The sequence below is a fragment of the Sorex fumeus genome, unplaced genomic scaffold (genome assembly GCF_029834395.1).
Source record: "Sorex fumeus unplaced genomic scaffold, SorFum_2.1 ptg000001l, whole genome shotgun sequence".
NCBI lineage: Eukaryota > Metazoa > Chordata > Mammalia > Eulipotyphla > Soricidae > Sorex > Sorex fumeus.
Genome location: NW_026606058.1, coordinates 7,260,504 through 7,280,519, shown reverse-complemented (window position 1 = coordinate 7,280,519; position 20,016 = coordinate 7,260,504). Strand labels below are relative to the sequence as shown.

Here is a 20,016-nt window from a genome sequence, read left to right as displayed (position 1 = left end):
TAAAAGGTGGAGGGAGGATCCGCGGAGAGGGGAGAGACGGGTACCAGAGGCGAGGGGACCGGCTTTGAAGGGAATTTTTGAAAACAAAATCTCTACTCTCAAAAGCTCCTAACTGCCTCCGACCAGCCCCTTCCCGTGAGTTTTCTGGAACAATTGGCCCGAGCAGGCGAAGTCCTGCTCAGCGTCCACGCCAAACAGAAGGCCCGCATGGACTGCGTGTGGGCCCAGCCGGGAACCGCCCGCCCGCCCGCCGATGGCGCGGTGAGCCCCTCGCCCCCAGGGTTTCGAGGACCCCTCCAGCAGCTAGAGCTGGAAGGAGGGGCGACCCTCAGCCTTTGCATCCAAGACGCTAGATGATGGCTTATTTGGGGGTGTAGTTTGATTTACTTTTCTCTCACCCTCTTTCCCTCTCTCTTTCGTTTTGTCCTGGCCAGAGTGGCTTAGAACGCGTTTGGCTGGAAAAATAAGAACCAGCGTGGCGAAACCCAAGCAGAACCAGAAGATCTTAACAAGAAAAAAAAAGTTTCTGGGGGGGGGGGGGTCAACCCCAGAGTGCCCGTTTTCTAGCGTTTGGGGACCATTTGAAATTTTGTCCGAGCCCCCCAGCTGCAGATCTCTATCAAAATGACTCTGAGCTTGCGGCGTCTGGGAGACGTAGTCGGTTTGGGTAGAAAAGACACGAGTTTGGGGACTGGCTGGAGTTGATCTCGGCACAGATCAGACCGCAGCTTCCAATTCTGCTCCCCTCCGAGAGGGCACCTCCTCCCGTGGGGGCACCGGGGAGCCAGGGGTTAACGGTGGCCCAAGTGCATCCCGGGGACAAGCCGCGCGGAGCCTTGGCCCGAGCCTCAGTCTCTCCGCTGCGCTCATTGGCCGGTGCTCTCGGGGTTTCTCCTGTTCCCTCCTCGCCATTGGTCGGGGGCTGGTCCTTTTCCCCTCGGTCGGACTCTTCCTACCCCCTCCCTCTCCCTCGCCCCGCGGACAGGAGCGCACCGCCTGCCCCCCAGCTCCTCGGGAAGGGAGGAATTTAGGTGGGGGTGGGGGGGACTTTCCCAGAAGCTCCGATCAGAGGCAGGACGAAAAGAGAGAGCGAGAAGGCGGGAGAGGGAGGAGAGGAGAGGGAAGGAGCGGGAGGAGAGAGAGAATTTGGAGGAATGAAGCCCAGCGGGCGCCGCCTGTGAGCGCCCGCCCGGCCGGTGGGAAGCAGGACCCGAGCGCTCCTGCCCAGGGCTGGCGGCGCTCGGGACGCGCGTTCCTAGCGGCCGGCAGGGGCAGCCGGGGGCTCCGGGCCGGGCGGGCGGCGCGGGGTGGGGGAGGGCGCAGGGGGAGGGCGCCGGGATCGGCCGAGCAGCTGCCGCCTCTCCCGGGGCGGGCCCGGTGGGCGCGCGCAGTGTCAGGGCTCAGTCGCGGGGCGCGCGGGGGCCGGGGCGCGGGCGGCTAAGATGAGCGACAGGAGAAGGTCTGCAGTCGCCCTGAGCTCGCGAGCACATGCCTTCTCCGTTGAAGCCCTGATCGGCTCCAATAAGAAGCGGAAATTGCAAGACTGGGAGGAGAAGGGGCTGGACCTGTCCATGGAGGCGCTGAGCCCCTCGGGTCCACTGGGAGACGCGGAGGACGCGGCCGCGCACGGCCTGGAGCCTCATCCGGGTGAGTGTGGGGGACCAGTCGCGGGTGCGGGCCGGGCGGGGACGCGGGCGGCCCGGGCCGAGGGGAGGCCCAGGCTGCGGACGCCTCGCCGGGCCCCGACGCGCCTTGCTTTCCCTTGGCGCAAATACCTTGGGATCCCCACTCGGTTCGCCCCGGCGCCAGTTTGGGAAAAGTGGCCGGAGCCTCGCAGTTTCGGTCGCCAAGGGGCCTCCCTGCAAGGGGCCTCCTTTTTGCGCTCGCTTTTCACAGGCCGAGCTGCGCTAGGGCTGGTGCGCCCGGGGTCCCGGGGGTGAGCAGGGGCGCAACCTGCAGACGCCTGGCGGGGCTGGGATTCACTCCCGAGCTCGCAGGATGGGGCTGAGATCTCCTTAGGCACCCCACTCTCGAGACGTGCCCAGTTTGTCGTTGCACTTGGGTCTTCAGTTCGGTTCTCGCGGCTCCCAAGCCGGGGACTCACTTTTCTCCTACTCACTGCGAGCAGTTGCAGAATGGACACTTCTGCGCCGTTGTCAGTTACGTAAAGAGGAATGCGTGTTTAGACCCTTTCACCCGGGGTCACGTTTCGGGGCTCCTATCTCTGAATATGTGGGGTAGGGGAGTGGGGAGCGGCGCGATTGAGTCTGGGGTCTGTGCTCGTTGTATGAACACAACGCGCGCAACGCGCAAAACACCGGGGGATGTTCAAGCCCCTATTCTAGTGGGGTAACAATGTAACGTTTTGTGTTAAGTGCCAAGATTTCAACTGTTCAAAACAGCCTCGGGAAACAGCTGTTGTGGTAAGAATTGTGTGTCTGTGTGTGTACACATACATACACACACACACACACACACATACACACGCACACACGCGCCCACATACTGGCAATTTGGTTTAGCTTCCAAAACTTTCCTGCCAGGAAAACCCCCCCTGGAGGTGTCCCGCTGACCAGCCAGAGTTGGGGAGTTAAACTCGGTCCGCGGGGCATGCTGGGGGGCCGCCGCGGGAAGGAACGGGGATCCTCAAACTCGGGAGCGACCAAGGGTGCGAGATCCCGCGGCTCAGAAGCTCGGAGGATGGAAAGCTGGCCGACCCGAGGAGGGACAGCTGTCGCTTACATTTTTTTCTTTGGCCAGTGACAGTTCAATTTCCATGCTCCCGAGGCTAATAATAACACGATTAGCTGGTGACCTGCAGAGACAGAGTTTTATGAATTCTCCGTGTTTTTGTGGCCCGTTATGGTATTTGGCTTTAGTGCTGGGGAATTATTTTTATTATTCGATGAAAAGAAAATTAAAAGGAGATTTATTTCGCTTAAGTCCTTCCCTGTATTTGGATGTGGGTGCCTGTCCACGCAGGTCCTGGAGTGGGCAATCCTCGTGTGTGTTTACCTTACCCCCTTGCCGCCCCCCCCCCCCCAAGCCAGACTTTCCTCACCGAATTTGTCAGAATTGCTTGGGTCTGCACCCAGTTTGGTGGCAGTTCTTCCAGGCTTAGGACAACTCAGGCTAGGTTGTTTTGTTTTCTTGCCGGAGAAAAAGGCCTAAGTCACTCGACTACACGGGACAGACACCCTATTCACTAGAAAGGGGGGTCCAGGTCACCCAGAACCATCCTAGGCTCAGAGGTCCAAAGGACCAACAAGCTGGGGGTCTTGTGAGAGCCTCAACCGGCAGGGTTCTCTCCCGGCCCTTCTCGGCCCTAAGAGAGGAAAGGAAACTGAGGGGTTAGGACAAGGTGTCGCCACCAACGGACTCATCGTCCACAATGCCGCCCTCTTGCAGGGGAGGTATGGGTACCAGAGAGGAGCGCCTGATGCTTAACTGACCCATTCCTATAGTCTTTAAAAAACGTATTTTGCTTTATTTTGTTTAAAGAAAAAGGTGAGCACTTAGATTCGAAGAAGAGAAAACAAAACAAAATGAAACAAAATGTTTGTGAGACAAAGGTCTATCCTGATGAGGAAGACGCCAGAAGCCAAGAACACTTGTGTGCCTTTTGTCGAAGGAGCAGGGATACCGCTCCAGTGCAGGAAGGCCAGGCTTCTGCTGCTGTGTCTCCAAGTCCGAGCGTCAAGGAGGTGAACACTTTCTTAGGAATTGGATGTAGCACCCGAAAAGACCTTGCAGAACTGGGACGGGGAGGCTGGCAGGTTCTGCTAAGGGATGAGTCCAGGAGGTGGCAGAACTGTGGCCTCCTGGGTACCCACAGTGGCAAAAGGCAAGGCCAGGGGTTGCAGCCCCTCTGGGCCTTTCCTCTATCTTCTCTCTAATGCGGCACTTGAACAGATGCATATAGGGCAGCATTTAACTGTGTGTTGTGGTGGTGGGAAGGATGACTTTGCGGTCTCTTTCATATACCTAGCGATGTTTCATATAACTGTCTCAGCCTGGTCGCGCCTCAGAATTTTAAACTTGTTTCACCATATTGAGAAAGGGCAGTTGATTTGTGCAAAACCAGAGCGTGAAGAAGTCAGCATCAGGGAAACACAAACCCAGCAGAACCGACAGCTACAAAACTTCACAATTTTAAACTGGTTTCACCATATTGAGAGAGGGCTGGATCTAACGCTTGATTCGTGCAAAACCAGAGCGGTAAGAAGTCAGCATCAGGGAAACACAAACTCACCCAGCAGAACCGACAGCTACAAAACCAAGCGACTGGGCTAGGACTCAACACACAAGCACACAAGCACACACCCGTGGCGCTTAGTCGGGGGCAGCTCCTGCGGGCAGACCACCCCATTCGCCTAACTGCGACCACCGTTGTCAGCCCGCCCCATCCAAGCCCGCCCCATCAGGATCCTTGGCATCCTTCGACGACCCCGAGGCAGGTTTTAATGTTAAACGTTTGATTCGAAGCCCGGGCTTTGGCCTTTTCACAGCCCGTTTTTCATTTCGCCTTCGGACAGGGCTAGCTTCGCTTGGCGCCAAGCGCCCGCAGCCTGAAGCTCCAACCTGCAAACCGCAGACCAGCCAGGTCCGCGTGCGTGTCGTAGGCAACCCACACCGGAGGACACGCAGTATGTATTGCAAAAAAAATTTCCACCAAGCCCGGCGGACCCGAACACCCCCTGGAGAAGGGCCAGCCGAGGTGTCCCCCCCAACGCTCTGCATTTTCCAGAGAAGTCGCTGCAGTTCAGCAGCCGCACGCGGTAGGGTGGTTCTGCAAGCTGGTCTAGGAGCGAGCTGCCGCTTCTGGAGCCTTCTCGCCTCCCCCAGCCGCCGAGCAGTTACGGAGGAAACTTTCCAGCCCGGATCGCCCGGAACAGCTGCTCGGGCTGAGGCCTTGCAAGTATATTCCAGGCACGCAGCGGCGCCATCTGTGCCCGGGGACCAGCCACAGCTCCAGGGGCCTCCCCAGCGCCACGGTGGGCCTTTCCCTCCCAATCCACAGCCCAGCGCGGAGGGAAAACATTCTTACCTTCTGCGCGGGCTTTTCCTGCCCCGAGCCCGCGAGGCTGAGTCGCTTTGCAGTCGCCGGGTTTTGCGCGGCTCAGGGCGTCGGGGTTGCGCGCGCGCGTGGGCGCTCCGGGCCTGGGGCGCCCGAGGACTCGTGGGCTGCAGGGCGCTGGCCCAGCACGCCCACCTGGCCTCGGTCCCCAGGCTCAAACTCTCTGGGAGGTGGGAGAGAGACCGTTTTTCCACGGCTCCCTCCCCCAAAAGAGAAAGGGAAACCGCCCAGCGCTCTCTCTCGGAGACTGTCTTCTTTGGAATTTCTTGGGTCACCCGAATTAATCTGCCAGTGCGTGACTATGGGACTTGTTTGCTCAAAATTAAGACGGCGAGATTTGAGTCCTGACATTACCTCTCCGCCCGACCCCAGCCCCCGTAGGGAAAGACTGGGGGGAAACGAAGTCAATGATGTTTCAGTGGGGAAGAGAAGCCGAATGTGACACCGTTGGGGACTAGGTGCTCGCGCGAAGCAGGTAGCGGCCAGGGAGAGGCCGTGGGCCTGGACCGCAGGGCGGGGGTGAGTGGCGCGCCCTGGGCGCCGTCCCGGGGGTCTGCTGGGGTCCGACTCGGGTGTGTCTGGAGTGTGTGAGCCTCTGACCTGTGCCGGCCGAGAGGGCGTCGGGCTAGGACCCCCGCGGGCGCCTCCCGAACGTGCGCGCATCAGTCGCGTTGGTAAGTGACCTTGCGGGAAGGCGACGGCCTAGGCAAGATCGGACTTCACCGTGGGCTGGTGAGGGTGGATCGAACCCTCGCGGAGGAGGCCAAACGCCTTTTGCTGTCGCTGTGCAGAGGCAGAGGCGGCTCAGTCTGCCGGTGGTCTCCGTCCGGGTGGCGCGGCGCGAGGACCGCGGGCTGCAGCGGCGGCGGGAGAGGAGTTCGTCCAAAAACACCCGCCCCGGCACGGTGAGGCCCAACCGGTGGCTACTAGGAAGAACGAAGGCATTCGAACCCTCGCCAGGCGATAGATAGAAGGAGAACTGCCGGGAGGGCGGTGGGAGGCGGACAGAGGACGGGGGTCGGACGCCCCCAGTTTGCAACCCGCTGTGGTTTGCAACCCGCCGCTCTGTCTCCTACTCGGGCGTGGCAGGCCGGGGGTGGCTGTGGAAAGGATGCGGGCAGCAGGAGGCCAGGTGCGGGTCTGCCCTCGCTGTCCACCTCCGCCCCTCTCACCCGTTCAGCCGTTCAAGCTTAACTAGGGGGTGGTATGAGTCGGGAGTGAGGGTCTCAAGGGTGGCGCAGAGGACAATTCACAATTTGGGGCTTGTTTATGATTTGGAATTCGCATCTTCCACACTTCACTCAACACTAGTTTCTTTCTTTCTTCTTTTGTTGGGTGTGGGGGGGGGGGACACGCTCATTTGTGCCTAGGGGACCACGGGGTTCCAGGCATCGAACCTGGGCCTCTGGCCGGCAAAGCATGTGGTCAGCTCTTCTAGCTAATTTGGAGACACTTCCTCCCACCCAGCCAATTGCTGTTTCCTAAAAATTATTTTGAGTTAAAAAAGTTAACCTCCGTGGGTTTCCTGATTTTATAGGTAGAACTCCCAGAAAGAAATGTTCATGAGGTAATGTTATTAATACAGGGGGAAGAGGGAATTATGTCTCTTATATTGGAGTTTAGAGTAAAGTTGTTATATTGCAGAATAAACACTGCTGGTCCCTCCATCTCTCCCCACCATATTAGTCACTTTAAATGGCATCATAAACATCTTTTAATTGTTTAGTTTAACATTTCATTAATATAAGCAGCTCCTGAAAATTCAGTGAAGAATGATAAGACTAACCTATGAGCCCATACTAAAATGACTTGATATTGGTAGTTTGTGTTCCTTGCATTTTTTTGGTGTAAAATTTCCTTCGAGTGTGTGTGGATGTAAATTTAATGGAACTAAAATCACTCTCATTAAATTTGCATATTCAACCATCAAGGATTTTGGCTTCGAAGACTGACATGTTTTGTTCATCTAAACGTCTCCAAGGGCATCATTAGTATTAAATAATGAATGTTGCAAAAAATGTAGTATTGCATGAGAGCACTTCTTAATTTTCTAATTATTATTATTATTATTTTGGCTTTTCGGGTCACACCCAGCAATGCTCAGGGGTTACTCCTAGCTCTGCACTCAGAAATCACTCCTGGCAGTGCTTAGGGGATCATATGGGATGCTGGTGATCGAACCCGGGTCTGCCCCGTGCAAGGCAAACGCCGTCCTTCTTGTACTATCACTCCAATCCGAGAGCACTTTTTTTTTTTAGAGATTGGGTTATGGACTTTAGTAGAAGTTCTTTCTTTAGTGACTGTGAAAATAAAAAAAGAACAAGGCTGGCCTGGAATTACAAATTCCATAAGGGTAAAGATCAGGTTGACATTTCACTTTTCTTTCTGGGAATGCAGAAATCAGTGCAATGATTATCCCAGGGGTATAGCTGGTTATTGCTTTCTTAGTCCCAAAAGACAAAGTAGTTTAGCCATAGAAAATATTTAATTTTTTTCCTTCTAGTTTTAATCTTTTGGTATACTTTTCCGCAGGGAAGAAGGATCATTTTCCACAAGGAAAGGAAGAAACTGATGGAACATAGAATCTTTCCCCCCTTCTTTTTTCTCATTCATGTGGTTTGTTTTTGCTTTGTTCTTTCCCTTTTCTAGCGAACTTTGAATTTTATACGTGCTTGTCAGATATACTCAGAGGTCTGCACTGGTAACAGCAATTAGCAAATTTATAAATTAGGGTCTGTTTATACTTCTTTGGGCAAGGATAATCATTAGTTAATTTAAGTGAGGCCCTTGCTCCCAGTGTCAGAGGTGGAAAATGAGACTCAGTAGGGAGGGCCAGAGGTGAAATGGGAAGAGGTGGGAATTTAGGCAACTAGCAAGGACAAATCAACATTAATTCACTGCCATTATTAGCATCACTCTGAGGTCAGACATTTTGCTGACTACAAGCTGATGAGTTTCTTTTTTTAATACTGAAAGTGCAAATAGCCTTATAATCACTACTTTTTATTCTGTGCTATCAAAAAAAACATCAGCCAGTGTGAACATTTCTTTTTATACATATAGAAGACATTAAAGTATTAGTTTATATGCAAGCATATGTATATACATCTCCAGTTCCTATGTGAACAGTAGAGTTCTGAATGGGACATAGATTAATATTTCAGAAGAAAGGAATTGCCTTTTCTTTCCCTCTTGGTTGAGTCAGTTTAACACATTACTGAAAACTGAAAGAGGCTGAAAAGTTGTCACTGCTGGGTATCAGTTGAGAATCCGGACTTGAAACTTGGCATCTTTGCTGCTTTTATTTAATTCTCAAATTAATGGATGATTTTGACCAAAGTGGTAGAACAAACACAGGAAAGCGACGCCTATTTTCAGACGCACAAATGCATTGAAAAGATTAGGAAGAGTGAAAACTTAACTAAATGTGGATGTTTTATTTTTTGAACAATGCTGTTTCATTTTAGATGGAGAGAATATGCTCCTTGTATTCAGAGGAGTTACTTCACGTTTTTTCAGTAATGTTGATGGAAATAATCATTTCTACTTATTATAAAAAGAAATAACAAGAGAAACATTATAATTTGGAAAGGTAACTCCAGAACATAGGAAAGGCAAAAACTGCCTTCTTATTTGTCTTTTCATAGTTTTTACAATGTGGTTTTTGAGGCTGAGAATGAGTTTACTGTTTCCAAATGGCCACTGCACTTTAAAGGATTGAAAAGAAAAAAAACACCTTAATTCTGGATCACATAGATAAAATCTGCCTCCTACAGAACAAAACAAACAAGCAAACAAACAAACAAAAAATAGAAGCCCGCCCAATATCACAGGTAAGGACAGAATTTCACAAGGGCATCCCTAGAGGTTCTCATACCTGTGGCCGCCTTAAAGGATCAGCACCCAGTTCTCAGCAGGGTGAGTTCTTACCCCCAAACGACTGTCCTGTCCTTTACAGTCCTAAAGCCCACGTGTAGGTTGACCAGAACCCCGGACTGGGCCCCTGAAAGCTGTTAGCCTCTCTCTTTTGCCTCGTTCCGCCTAGAGATCCTGTCCCCTCTCCCAACCTCTACACTCCAATTCCCCGACTCCGCATTTCAAAACCCCCTCGTAGGCTTTTTACCGAGGAGGGCAGTGGGGGCGCGTCCTTTCCCGCGACGCCTTTAGGGCGCTTTGGTGACCTTCGCGCAGAGGCGCGCAGGCCCGCGGCCGCTCTGTCTGTCCGAGGTGCCGGTGGGGTGCGTCTGGCCCGCTACCCCGCAGCGGTGCGCGGGGCCGCCGGGACGGCTGGTGGCTCAAGGCTGCCCGAGGACCTGGTCAGGACCGTTGCAGGCGGGAATCCCGGACCCTCGGGGGACTGGTGGGTGATCGGCTCAGCTGTAATTACATCCTGGAGCTTTGCGGGTACTCCGGGATCATCTGGAAGGCCCGGATAAACGACCCCGTTTCCTCCCCCACTCAAACCAAAGGAACCAAAAGAGCAAAGCAACCCTAGGATCTTACACCTCCAGCCCCGAGGGGAGTTTGTGCTTTTGCTTTCATCAGGCTGAACAAATTTCCGAGGAATCAAACTGACTTCAAACATGAGCAATTAGAAACCAAGAATCCCTCGGCCTGAAGAACTTTTAATCCCTAACCATTTCCAAATGGGTAATTCTAAGGTCACTAAACATTACATAGCCAGTCCCTTAGAAAGGAAAGTCGTTCTGGTTCTGTCGGTTGGGGGACAAAAAGGATCCAGGGGTGAGTACTGGTACTGATGCCACATCTAGGAAAGGGTGTTGCTCTCGGAGAAACAGGGATAGCAGTTACTCCCACCTCCCCCCACACCCCCTCCCCCTGCTCTTGAAGATCAAACACAATGAAGTAATTACTGAGAAAAAAAATCAAGGAGGAGAACCGAAAAAGAAGAAATCACCCAACTTTTCAAAGTAGATGGGAAAATGGCTTGCTTCTGTATCTGGCGAGAGTTCAGGGACTTCCTCCAGCACCCCGACAGACACCCTCACTCCCAAATCTTCTTTGCTTTAGGTTGCAAAGGGCACATTTGCAGCCCAGGGGTTATAAGGGACTTGAGTGGTTTGACTTCCGTTCTAGCTCCTGAAAAGTAATTGATTTTCATAGGAGGCCACTAGTTCACGCATCAGCCCCCTAAGAGTGAACGCAGTAGTGCTTTCCCTGCTCTTGACCAGCCCCCGTTCAGAAACCTATTAATTTGATTTCTTTTTCACAGCATAGTTGTAGAGGGGAGGTGTATGGACACACTCTCTCACACATTACATTTCCCTAAATATGTCCTATTTAGGGAAAAAAAAGGTTAAGTAGAAAAATCAACCATGAAGCCAATCTTTCAGAGGAGTCATGGATTGTGAAACACTTCAGAAACCTTAATTGTTGATGTGTTTGGTCACGAATATTCACTCTACTACTAAACCATCAACACAGGCCCTCAGAATCTAGATTATACTCACATATCATGGCTAGACTAGCGTAAATTAGATCTAGACGCTCTACTGATGTTTTAGTAGTGTTGGAACCAGACACAACCATTTTAAAGGCAGGCAGACATAGAAATGTTGAGGAAAACGCTTTAAAGTTGTTTCTTGATGTGGCCTCAGTTCTTGCTTTGTGAAATGAGGGAGAGACTTAAGCACCCCCTGAGGCCCCAATAGGTATAAGTTTCTGTGTGTCTTTTAACCTTTTAAAAAATAATTAAAATTTTCTCTTAATTCACCTAGGTTAGAACTTGAGTCATCTCCTTACTTTGTTCGAACTAGGGATGTTTTACTGCAGTTGTAGAAAAAAAGAGTAATATCAACATAAGGCAAATGCTTTTTTTCAGTTTTTTTTTATAGCTAGAATTAAGAGCATTTTTAGAGCCCTTGGAAAGATTTTTAGATTAATATCACATGTTCAGAAGTCCTGGGTCAGTGATTCCTCATTCTTTGTATTTTGATTTAACCTATTCTGCACGTGTTGTGTGTGTGTGTGTGTGTGTGTGTGTGTGTGTGTGTGTGTGTGTGTGAATGCCCATGAGTTTCCTACCAAAAGAATGCTATGGCATTGGTGAATTTAAAGGAAATGCATTTATGCATTCAACATTTTTTTGGTGCTATTCTCAGAAACAACTGGAAGAACTAGGAACTTGAAATACAAGCACTGAGGAAAGCAACTTCACTGGTTAATTGAGGTGGTACAACCCTTCCCCCCAAAGGAAAAGTTGCCCCTCATTACTGTTTGAGCCTGATGGAAAGCGCTAGTAACTATTTTCCATGTCTAGTCTGCTAAGCTGAGTTCTTGATCTGGCAGAGATGTGAAAATGCTAAAAGGATGACTTAGTAACAGGCAAAGCGCTTGTCAACAAGATAGATCAGAAGACAGCTTAACATTCAAAACCTCTATTCATAGCTGCTGAACTTGAGGGCAGGGTCAGAGCAAAAAACCAGGACCCGCACACACCTAGGAGGGTTTCTCATGTTTCTGTCTTATGGGACTTTATTTCCTTATGGACTTTTTACAGCAAGCTTCAAACTCCAGGGACAGCTCTTCACTCTGAATTGATGCCACCATTCTCTGCAACCTGAGTCCCTGTGTAAGCTTTTATTGTGGAGCTAATGGATTTATTGGTTACTCTCTCTCACCACTACCTTGTAAACTGTCTTGGGGTTGCAATCTTGTCTTCACTACTCTTGTGTCACCATTCTAGCACACGTAATTGGCACAGAGCAAACAGTAAATATAATGAGCCAGATATGTAAGTCAGTGATAGAGCAAATGCCTCATATTTTGGGGCCCTCTGAAACAGCAAGAACAGTAGCAACAACAACACGACCAGAACAATGATAACTGCACCATCCTCCTGTTGTTCATCGATTTTGCTCGAGTGAGCACCAGTAACATCTCCATGTGAGACTTGTTGTTACTATTTTTGGCATATCGAGTAAACCATAGGGTGCTTGCCAGGCTCTGCCATGCGGGCGGGATATTCTTGGTAGCTTGCCGGGCTCCCTGAGAGGGGCAGAGGAATCAAACCCAGGTCTGTCGTATGTGAGACCCTACCGGCCATGCTATCGCTCCAGCTCCAATAATGATAACAAATTATATTAATTGAATAGTACTCAACTGTGCTAAAATATAATATGTATTCCATGTGTATGTTATATATCTTAAAATAATGCTATGAAATATAATCATTTTATTACCATCTCATAGATCACAATTATTATTTTATTTTACTTGCTGCAGTGCATGAATGAATGAATGATGTTTGTATAGTGGTTAAAAGCTACGTCTGACTTCTGGTTCTAACATTTGCTAGTTGTACATCCTTAGGCAAACAAGTTAATTTTTCCAAACCCCTGTTTATCTGTGAAATGGTAATAATAAACATGTACATGAAAAGGTTGTTGTGAAGATTAAATGAGATAGTCCAAATGGGAGAACAACGGATTTAGTGACCTTTATTTCTCTTAATGGACTTAACTGATGTCTCAACTCAGTGACATGCTTGAGTAAGAAATTGTTGGAGAGCTAAAGGTAAGGCAGTTACCTAGCATACAGCTAACCTTGGACTGGTCCCATCACCCCTGCATATAGTTCCTAAACTCTGCCAGGAGTCACTATTGAGCCCAGAGCCAGTTATAACTCTTGATCACCAAGTGTGCAGCCCCAAGGAAAACAAAACAACAACAGAAATGAAATTGTTAGGGGCTGGAGCAATAGCACAGCGGGTAGGGTGTTTGCCTTGCATGCAGCCAACATGGCCAACACCGGTTCAATTCCCAGCATCCCACATGGTCCCCTGAGCACCGCCAGGAGTGATTCCTGAGTGCATGAGCCAGGAGTAACCCCTGAGCATCGCTGGGTGTGACCCAAAAAGCAAAAAAAAAAAAAAAATGAAATTGTTGAAGATGGTAGTTTATAGCAAACTCTGGCCTGTTAGCCTTGTCTTTTGCTTTGAATGGCATCATTGCAACTAAGAGTGGGATCCCTCTTGGTATATGGTGTTTGGTTAGAAACAGAGTACAGAGTCTTAGTATTTGTTGTTAATCAAGTCCACTAGGACTTTGTGGCTTCCAGTACCTGAATGTCTATCCGAAGAAGAGAAAGAGGACTTTGAAGAGTGGGAATCAGCCTACTGGCACATGTAGAATAATAGGTAGAGGGTGGAATTGGGAACCCCTAACCTCAACTTTATCAGCTCCCCAGGAATTCTTGGGCAGAAGACAGAGGAGCCTTTCTGGATGAGGGAAGTAGAATAACATAAACTTGTTTCTTTTTGCTTATTCTAAACATTTCTCCATGGATTCCCCCAATCCAAAAAAGATTTATATTATTCTATATAGGAAATCAAGATGTTTCATTGTTTCATTGTTTTAAGACCTTTGTTGGGGAAGCTTGTTCAGATGGTACTGAGGAATGACTCAAGACTTTAAAAAAATTTATGATGGTGTGAAAGTTATGCTTTCAGTTGAAATTGTATTTTGAATTTTAAATGTTCATCTTTTTCCAGGGAAGCAATGTGCAGTACAATTCTTTCTTCTCATATAGGGCATGGCAGTGAGCAACAGCCCCCAGCCCCCAGACAGCCATTTGATCATGAGGGGAAACAACAGCTACTCTAGATAGAGTGTCTTCAGCTAGTTATTCTTTTTTTTTTTTTTTTTTTTTTTTGCTTTTTGGGTCACACCCGGCTATGCTCAGGGGTTACTCCTGGCTCATGCACTCAGGAATCACCCCTGGCGGTGCTCAGGGGACCATATGGGATGCTGGGAATCGAACCCCAGTCGTCTGGCTGCGTGCAAGGCAAACGCCCTACACACGGTACTATCACTCCAGTCTCTAGTTATTCCTCATTTCTCATTAGAGGAGAAATAAAGTGATGACTGTGAATGCAGCATTCTCATCATTCAGCGATTAATTTTTAGTTCAGTAACTCAAATATCCTTAAGGTCTAGTGTGTTTTCATCTGTATCCCTTAATGGTGACAATCCATACAATTATTCATTCTGTTTTTCACTTTCAGTAAGTTACGTGATATATTTAATACTCGCCTGCACGGCAGAGCCTGGCAAGCTCCCCTTGACGTATTCGATATGCCAAACACAGTAACAACAAAGTCTCCAATGAAGACGTTACTGGGCCCGCTCGAGCAAATCGATGATCAACGGGAGGGCCTTTACTTTACTTACTTATTCTACAATAGGCCTATTGTTAGATACTTTTTATTTTACCTGTTGGTGAATGTAAATATTATGAATGTGTTTAAGATAGGCTAAGCTAAGCTATGATATTTGATAGGTTAGGTGTATTAAATACATCTTGAATTAATATATGTATTTCCAATTTGATGGGTTTGTCGGGTTATATGACCCCATCATAAGCTGAGGAAGATGGATTTTGGATAGGTTTTTCCCCAGGATTCTGGGCAAAATGAACCCAGTTTTACCAGTTAGTTGAAAATGCATTAAAGAGTTTTCAGGTGTTTCCTGTTGAGTTTTAAAAGAAAGGAGTGAAGGAACGAAAGGAAAACCTAAGCGAAGCAGATACCAGGAAAGAAAGAATCTGGGAAGTTTCTTGTTTCTGTTTTTGTTAATTTAGGGAAGCAGCAGGAGCTTCAGCTTTTGTGCCTGTCATCTGGTTATAAAGTTTTGTATAGTTTTCTTGCTCCTAGACGATAAGCAGTCTGGATTTAATTTAATTATTTACTATTAAAAAACAGCCTAGTTTTACCCCAGTCTTTGTTTACATTCATTCCTGGCAGCAGAGACAGAGCCTACATTCCCAGGAGAAGATCCCCACTTCAGTCTCATTCTAGAAACCTAGGATCTTCCTCGCAAATGCTCAAGCTCTGGCTGATCATTAGGAAAAGGAAACTGGACCCCGGGTGGAATTTAGGTCTCATTCTTCAAAACATTCTCTTTCCTATATTATGTCTCAAGGGAGATGCTTCTATATTTACCCAATCCCACAAGCATCATCTCATCCCACTAACCAACATTTCCATAAATAGCTTCATGACTTGCAGATGCACCCCATCTTAGGCACTATACTGATGTTTTCATTCACACTCATGGCATCTAGCCTTCTAGTCCTCAAAAAAGGTCATTGTTTCCTCCTTTTACAGATGAAGAAGGTGAGGCTCAAACCAATCGGATAACTTCTTCACTGTGATGTCGCTCAATGCAGTTTACATGATTCCCATAGAATTTATTTATTTATTTTTATTTATTTTTTTTGTCTTTTAATTTATCTTTTTTTAAATTTTTTTTTGGCGCCAGGGACATTATCCTTAACCCTTACATTCTTTTTTCTTTTTGCTTTTGGGTCACACCCTGTGGTGCTCAGGGTTCACTACTGATTCTGTGCTCAGGATTCACTTTTGGCAGGCTTGGGGCACTATATGGGTGCTGAGGATTGAAGCCTGTTCAGCTGTATGCCAGGCAGGTGGCCTATATGCTATACTATCACTCCGACCCTGAGACTCTAGTGACATTACTGATTCTTTAGTCCTATAGTGAGGTCTTTGAAATTTTGTCAATGAATAATCTATACACGCTAAAACAAAAATGTTAAACAAGATTTTGGGATCTCAGTTTACAGTTTTGGGATCTCAGTCTTCCTGTCTCATTGTTAGTCCCTCCTGTGGTAATCTGCCTTCTTTATACCTGCTAGGAGAAAAATATCACTTATTTTAGGGTGGAATTTTTAGCCATGTTCTGTAGAGTATGGCATGTGCAGACTTCTCTTTGCAACATGACTTATTTTCTTTAACTTTAATGTAGAAATTTCATTGTCTGACATGCAGTGGCTACATATTGAATTTGATCTAAAACCTCCTCATCCTAAATCCTCTCTTGCAGTAAGATTCAAGGGAAATTTTAACTACTCTGTTTTATCCATTCCCTTCTCCATTCACAATGGGATGGAAGGAATCTTATTGGTAATTGATTCAAAATGGAACAGCTTAGAAACATATCAGTTGCAGTGACGAGCAATTCGTGCATTTCTAAGTAGTGTTGATTTTTTTTTCCAACTCAGCAATCACAGCTGAAATCCCTTTGCTATGGATTGAATTTACAAAGGAAGAGATTCTGATTTCCACAGTGGCTTCTTTTTAATGCCCAAGGATTAGGAAACCGCCTTGAGGACCCACAGCATGTACACCCACTCTCAGAGTTGTGGCTTTAACTTTAACCTCTGAGTAACTGCTTGGATTCATTTATTTTCTAACAGCTCTATTTAGAACTGCCTCGTTTTGAATGGGACCTGCTATTTGCAGAAATTTCCACCTCCATAAACACATCCTATGCTCTGACGCTTTGTTGCAGTGGGTGTGATCCCAATGGTGGGTTTCCGGGAACTTAGGAACAATGGATTTCATGGTTTTGTGGTCCACCTGTTCAATTTTTCCATCATTTTCCCTCCCACTTCAAGAAACCTTCCTCTCGTAAGAAGTCTGATGTCTCCAACAGGGATTTGGAAGGAAAATTACATCCCCCAATTTCGTTGTGTAGAAGAATTAGCATTGAAGTGTTTTTGACTTTCACTGTAAGCTTGATCATATTCCTGTCTATTCTACCAGGTAGAGAAGTGGAATTTTAGAAACTGAAAAGAAAACGCTGTGAAGTCCAGCTCTGTTTTCAAACATTGCTTTTGTCCGTTGCCTACTCCACTTAGTGCAGATGATAAGTGATGGGACTTGAAATGTTCCTGCAGCAATAGAACTATATGACCCTCTATGCACATTTTCTTTTCCGAGCAACCTATGTGGAGCCAAACTCTTGAAATATTGAGTGTGGCGCAGAAAAAGGTGAATGCTGTGATCTTGGGTGACTTACCAGATCTCACCCATGAGATATGTCCAATAAGAAATGGAGCACAGCCCACTCTAGCACTGTCCTCCCGTTGTTCATCGATTTGCTCAAGCAGGCATCAGTAATGCCTCACAACAAATTGTGATACTTGTTGTTACTGTTTTTGGCATATTGAATACATCACGGGGAGCTTGCCAGGCTTTGCCATGCGGGTAAGATACTCTCGGTAGCTTGCTGGGCTCTCTGAGAGGGGCAGAGGAATTGAACCTGGGTCGCCTGCATGCAAGGCAAATGCCCTACCCACTGTGCTACCGCTCCAGCCCAAGAAATGGAGATTTTGCAAAATAGAAGACCAGCCAGGTCTTGACCATTTCACCTTTTTCTTCAATGTTCAGAGTCCTAGTTGTTTGACCAGCATTAATACTGGGAACATTAGATCCCATCTGGTGCAACTGTGCTTTACCCAGATTAGACTGTGATATTGCAGAGATTTAAGGCATCTCTGTGATACTCTGACTGGGTGGTAGGTAATTACTGCATCAGAATGCACTTCTTACAGACACTGGACAATTTGGTTGCTGGAGGGGTGAGTGAATAGTAAAAAAAAATCCTACATAGGTGTGTATGTGTGTGTGAGGTGTGTGTATATGTGTGTATGTGTGTCTGTCCATATATAGGATCAGCTGGGATGTGAGGGCAGAGGGGTGTTATGGAGAGCTGGGTATAACGGTTCCCCAGCTTGTGTGGGTGAATTGGTTCCGGATGTTAACATTTTTTCCTTGGGGCTTGACTACATTCTTCTTTTTCTTTGCCTGTCTGTTTTCCTGCCCAAACTGTTAGGCTCCCACAGCTGTGTGGCTTACTGCTGCTGAGTGTTGTGAATGACAGCCCTGGCTTTATTGCAAGGGCAACTTTTAGGTATGTGGATGGGTAGACTGTGGAGATTTCACCTGCATCATTCCTGAGTTTTGACCGCATTTTTTTTTTGTCAATCGTCTTGTCAGCTGAAAACCAGCCTACTATTGTTTTGGGTTGCCTCTGTTGGATGGTGAGTATAAAATGTTATCAAAAACAGATGGTCTTTTATATTCTATAAGCAGAAGAAACCGACTGTGGTGGGAAACTAAGACAATAGATGGAAATGAAAGAAATGGCATTGCACAGCAGAGAAGGCCCTAGGGTTTGTGTCTTGGATCTCCCTGCCCTGAGCACGTAACTCTGGCCATGTGAAATTGAGAAAGTGACTTTATGTGACTCATTGCGCACATGTGAAATGGACACAGTACTTGCTGCAAGACTGGTATGAGTCTGATGACACTTATTAAGTAAGATGACAAATGCAAAAGGCTTGGCACAATGCCAGGAGACTGGATCTTGGTCAATATTATCACCTCACTTGCTTATAGCTGGCTATTCATTGGAAAACTGAGAGAAAAACTCAAATACTCTAAAGAGTTTTTTTTAGGAACCTTAAGTATCCCACGCAATGATTTTTAGCTTATATCCACTGCCGCTCTATTCATAGCATACCCTCCATTCAGGAAGAAATTGACATATGGGCCAGAGAGATAGTATAGTAAGTAAGGTGCCATCTTGCACACGTGACTGACTCAGGTTGATCTATACTTTGGCACCACATGTGGTTCCACACCCCCTAGCCCCAACCTCTCCAAGAGTAATCCCAGAGCACAGAACCCTGAGTAAGTTTGAGCAAGCATGGTGTGTCTCGACCTCTCTGCTCTCATATTGACATATAATCTATATGTACATAGTGTAAATTTAAGATTTACAGCATATGCAAATGGACTTGACACATTTGTATATTTAAAAATTTTTGTTCCCTTTTGTGGTGAAAACATTTAAAATCTACTTCTTTAATAATCTGAAAGTATGTAATGAGTGACACCAATTGTACCTACAGTGCTGTGTATTAGCTCCTTAGTACTTACTTAATTTGTAATTGAAGGTTAGTACCCTTTGACCAATACCACCCCTGATTCTCCTACCCACCACTCCTAGTAACTAGCTTCTGGCTTTGTTTCTATGAGCTTTAATTTTTATGATTTCACTTACAAGAAGTGTATATAGTATTTGTTTTTATCTCACTTCCCTGAGCATAATTCCTTCAAGGTTCATCCATGTTTTTGCAAAAGCAGGGCTTCCTTCTTTAGAGTTAATAAGCTCCATTACATATCTGTTACATATATGATTATACAACATGATTTTAATATCTGTCTGTTACTAGATATACCTATGTATATCTAGAGATATCTATGATAGAGATATCTATGATATCAGATACATATATCAATTTGCTCGAGCGGGCCCAGTAACATCTCCGTTGTGAGACTTCTTGTTACTGTGTGTGGCATATTGAATACTTTTGGTAGCTTGCCAGGCTCTCCAAGAGGGGTGGAGGAATCGAACCTGGCTCGGCCAGGCTGGCTGTGTGCAAGGCAAATGCCCTACTGCTGTGCTATCACTCCAGCCCAGATAAATATATAATTATACAATATGATTTTAATATCTATCAATAGATACATGAAAGATATATATGTCTGCATTTAAATATCTTGAGTTCATTCATCAGTTGATTAATGTTTAGATGTTTTCGCATCTTGGCTATTGTGAGTAATGCTGTAATGAACATGGGAGTGCAGATAGCATTTTTTTGTTGTTATTTTGGCCACACTTGGCTATACTCAGGGCTTACTCCTGGTTCTGTGCTCAGGGATCACTCTAGGTGGTGCTTGAAGACCACCACGGACAGAACCCGAGTTTCCTATGTGTAAGCAACCCACCTGCTGTTTTCTCTTGCTCCAGCTCACCCCACATAGTTTTTGGGGTTCTGTTTTAACGTCTTTTCAGCACTGGCTAACTTTTTATCTTCAATTATACAGTTTCTTCTGATTCTTCTTCTGTCTTGAATACTTTATTCTTTTTTCTCCCACCTGTAAAATACAATCTGAAGAAATTCTACACAGTTTAAGGCAAATTTACACATCCAATAGGACAGCAATATTCCACAATGAAAAACGGAAGTTTGATGAGAATGTTAAGTGACAGGATGTACAAGTTCAAAATGTGATGATTAGGGGCCAAGCAGATAGTGTGAAGGCCAGA

General features: G+C 47.0%; 1 protein-coding gene across 1 annotated transcript in view; it reads left to right on the top strand.

Annotated features, from left to right (window-relative positions):
* Window positions 1–1,444: 1,444 nt before the first annotated feature.
* The window catches only part of TBX15 (T-box transcription factor 15), a 144,708-nt gene continuing 126,136 nt past the window's right edge, over window positions 1,445–20,016 (top strand). The window contains exon 1 of the mRNA XM_056123190.1: window positions 1,445–1,647. Within this exon, the coding sequence (XP_055979165.1) occupies window positions 1,572–1,647 (76 nt within the window). The 5' untranslated portion in view covers window positions 1,445–1,571. The remainder of the gene's footprint in view (window positions 1,648–20,016) is intronic.